Genomic DNA, 3546 nt, shown 5'->3' on the forward strand with positions numbered 1-3546 from the left:
ATTGCGTGGGTTTCCTGGAGTTCCATCGGTGTACACACCTGTTAGTGGGTTCCTTTAGATCCCTATGTTTTGGTGTCTCACTTGTAGGTTTCTTCGGTTGGACTTAAGAAGATGGTATGTCAGATTAGGATCCGTTGTGTAAAGGGATTAAGCTTTTGTTGTCCACAATAGGTCACCTTACCTTTGTCTCCATCGAAGATGGTGGTGTACCTACATGTGCTCTGACGCCGAAATCAATGAGGAGTTCAAGAGAGAGTGTGATTAATATTAGGGTAAGAAGTGTGTTACCTGACCCAATGCTAAGCATGTGTATATATTGGATAAGTAGGATTTTGGTTGTCAAGCCTTCACCTAGATAATTGTCATTGGGGAACAAGTGTGATCATCTGGGCGGTCCTCTTGCATCCGATCCAGATTGGAAGGTCATGATTTGTTGGTCCGGGCTATTTTCCAAAGGAATTTAGGGCGTGTACAACGTATAGTATCGTCTGCTCTTGAGTCCTTGACCAGACCCGAGTCTGAGTGGAATGGGCCTTAGCCCAATCCAAAACTTGACCAAAGTTTAAATTTTAAACTCAACAAAGTTTCATTTATTTTATTTTAATAAATCCTACCTTAATTTTAATTTTGAAGTCTAAGAGACTTTAGTGTAAAGTTTGTTTTAGACATCTAAAGATGCATATTGAGCCAACTCTCTAAAGAATGATACTTTATAGAGGAAATGAAGGTTTACTCTTGCTATTATTTACGTAGTCATATTGTATATATATTTTTTTTTGTATTTTTCATAGAACATTTATATTTACAATTGATATGAAAAGATCAAAATCCTAGTAGAGATATTATTGTTGAGAAGTTTTGAAAACCAATGGATAAGATTCCTTCTCTAAACAACTCTTGATGGATTAGTCTTTCACCCAAAGTATATCTAAACTTGTAGACATAATTGGGAATTTCTTTTGTGGTTTACCAAAACAAAGTTAATCCAAACAAAAGTTTTTATTGTACAAACACTCAATTTGGAGGGAGAATTGACTATGACTATAGTTTTCTCAAATATGGATGGTGGGCCTACCATGCGTGAATTCTTGATTGGGGGCAAGCATAAAACAAGCAACTTTAGTTTAAAGTAAGACTTTAATTGCATGCACAAATTTTGACCCACGAATGGCCACAACAGTGTAATTGACCACGTTTTCAAAGTATGGCACACCATTTCCTCAACATATAAACCAAACACCAAGAACATACTTGTCTCTTACTCTTCAACTAAATTAATAATCATATCACACGATGGAACAGTTTTTTCCTGAAAATCTTCTAGGTGATGTATTTTGGGATGAACCTCTTTTACCTACAAACCAAAGTAGTTTTGTTCTAACACAACCTTGTCCTACACCAAATCTAAGTGCTTTTGTTCAATATAGAGACCAACCCAATATTAGTTTTGGGGAACAAAGTTTTCTAAAAGGGTCCAATTCAAATAACATGAACAAGAGGATGATTGCATTTTTGAGAAAAAGTTTGCCTTTAGAGAGAAATAAAGTAGCAGAATGTGAAAGAGAACGTGGTTTCAAGCACATGATTAGTGAAAGAATGAGGAGACAAAGACAAAGACAATGTTGCTTCAATTTACATGCAGTGTTGCCTCATGGAACCAAAGTATATATAAAAACATTCACATCATAGTTTTACATTGCATTTTCGGTATCCTACAAAATTTTATATTGTGGCTGTTATATCGTTGTAGAGACATCAAAATCCTTTATATTATGACCATAATTATGGTTGCAGACTGCACTTTAAAACCATGATTAACATATATTACTATGATTAGATGAGCCTTTTAAAATAAGCCATTTTTTAGTTTTCATTTCAAGCTATTTTTAATGTTGAAATTTTTATTTTATTTTTATGGCAGACAGATAATAATTCTGTAGTTCAAACAGCAGCTAAGGAAATTCAAAGGCTACAAGGATGCAAAGAGGAATTGGAAAGGAAAAACTTTGTTCTTGAAGAAAATGTTGAAGTAATTGACAGAAGAAAACAAATTCAATATTTGAGAGTGCCATGTCCTACATCTGGAATTGATTCTATAGTTGAGACACTGAAATTGTTGAAAAACCATGGTGTTGATACAAGAAGCATCAAGTCAAATTTTTCTCAGCAGGAGTTGTTTTTAGTCTTAGAGATAGAATCTGAGGTATGTTTGTGTAATTTTATAAAACTATACAAGATAGAATTAATTAAGATTTCTAGTGTAAGTTGATTTGAAAAAAAATTAAGATTTGTTTATGCTAAATATCTGTTGGTTTGGTGAAAGATTGCAGGAACTGATGTGGAAAAGGCTATTAAGAGATTACTTGATGAACTTGAGTGGAAGCTTCATTCTCATGTCCCGGAAGGTTCAAATAAGCAAATAATAGAATATGAAGAGTTTGGATAAATTTTTGTTTATTTATAAATAGAAAAATATGGCTTTTCGATTGACTTTTCTATGTTATGCTACTGTTGTATGTACATAAGTCGTTTGAATTATTATTGTATTAGCCTACTATAGCTTGTGTAAAAAAAAAAAAGAAACTACCCTGCTAGGACTAGGAGATTTTGGATCAAATAAATTAATTATTCATTGGATGAATAAGTACTAAATTAGTCTCTAATGTAAATTTTATTTTGGCTTTTAATCTTATTTTGGGAAAATACTTAATAGACACAAGTTTTTGGACATAAGATTTCAGGTGTGTTTGATCTCTTAAAAGGTAAGTATGAGATAGAACAATATAAAACAAAATATCATAACACATGATGAAATTTTGTGGTATTGATTCTTTGTCTTATGCAATGTTCGGTGGACAAAAAAATATTTTTGTATTTTATACGAGTTCTATTTGGGACAAAAAGTCATGATGTATTCTGTAAGGGACAATATTTTCAATTTTGTCATGTCTCTATGCCCCTAATTTCTCCGGTCTCTCAAACAATTTTACAATCAAACACATTACAACTGAAGTTTTCCTATCCAAACTCTTATCTTTTAGTTGATCAAACGCACCCTTCGACGCACATATGAAAATACAAATCATTTAATTATTTGAAGTATACACATTGTTCGAGACCACACATCAGCCCAACAACAGCTTACACCCTCTGGTCACTATCATAAGCAAAAATCAACATTTTACATTTATTCATTAAATGATGTATGTGGCCTATAATAAAGATCACATACATCATTTAATGAATGAATCTAAAATGTTGATTTTTGCTTATAATAGTGATTGGATGGTGTATCTATGAAGGCCAACTAATAAATGCATCGCCTCTAAGACGCTTAAAGAATGTCACCCACCGTTCTGAGATGATCTTGGTCATTCGCTCGACATCTGAACGTCATTCTCAACCCACGTCGCTTTACACAGGAAAGGTTGCAACCAACTCGTCTATATAAGTGTGACATCTCTGCAACCACTAGGTACGATCCTAAAATCACACATTTAAATCCATATACTGACTTCAACGTTGAAGAAGGCATTTATTTTAAAG

The 3546-nt window shown here is 33.2% G+C and overlaps 1 protein-coding gene across 2 annotated transcripts; it reads left to right on the forward strand.

The window, feature by feature from the left end:
* The first annotated feature begins 1248 nt into the window (after nucleotides 1-1248).
* On the forward strand, nucleotides 1249-2733 carry LOC25482889 (transcription factor bHLH92). Of its 2 annotated transcripts, none has more exons than XM_024786674.2 (3): nucleotides 1249-1662; nucleotides 1922-2203; nucleotides 2331-2652. In XM_024786674.2, exons 1-3 carry the CDS (start codon nucleotides 1294-1296, stop codon nucleotides 2421-2423), a joined length of 744 nt encoding a protein of 247 aa, XP_024642442.1. In that variant the 5' UTR covers nucleotides 1249-1293; the 3' UTR covers nucleotides 2424-2652. The 2 variants fall into 2 exon arrangements, with proteins under 2 accessions (XP_024642442.1, XP_013466953.1); XM_013611499.3 differs by having other exon boundaries at nucleotides 1250-1662; nucleotides 2324-2733.
* The last annotated feature ends 813 nt before the right edge of the window (nucleotides 2734-3546 follow it).

This window comes from Medicago truncatula, chromosome 1 (assembly GCF_003473485.1).
Source record: "Medicago truncatula cultivar Jemalong A17 chromosome 1, MtrunA17r5.0-ANR, whole genome shotgun sequence".
Lineage (NCBI taxonomy): Eukaryota > Viridiplantae > Streptophyta > Magnoliopsida > Fabales > Fabaceae > Medicago > Medicago truncatula.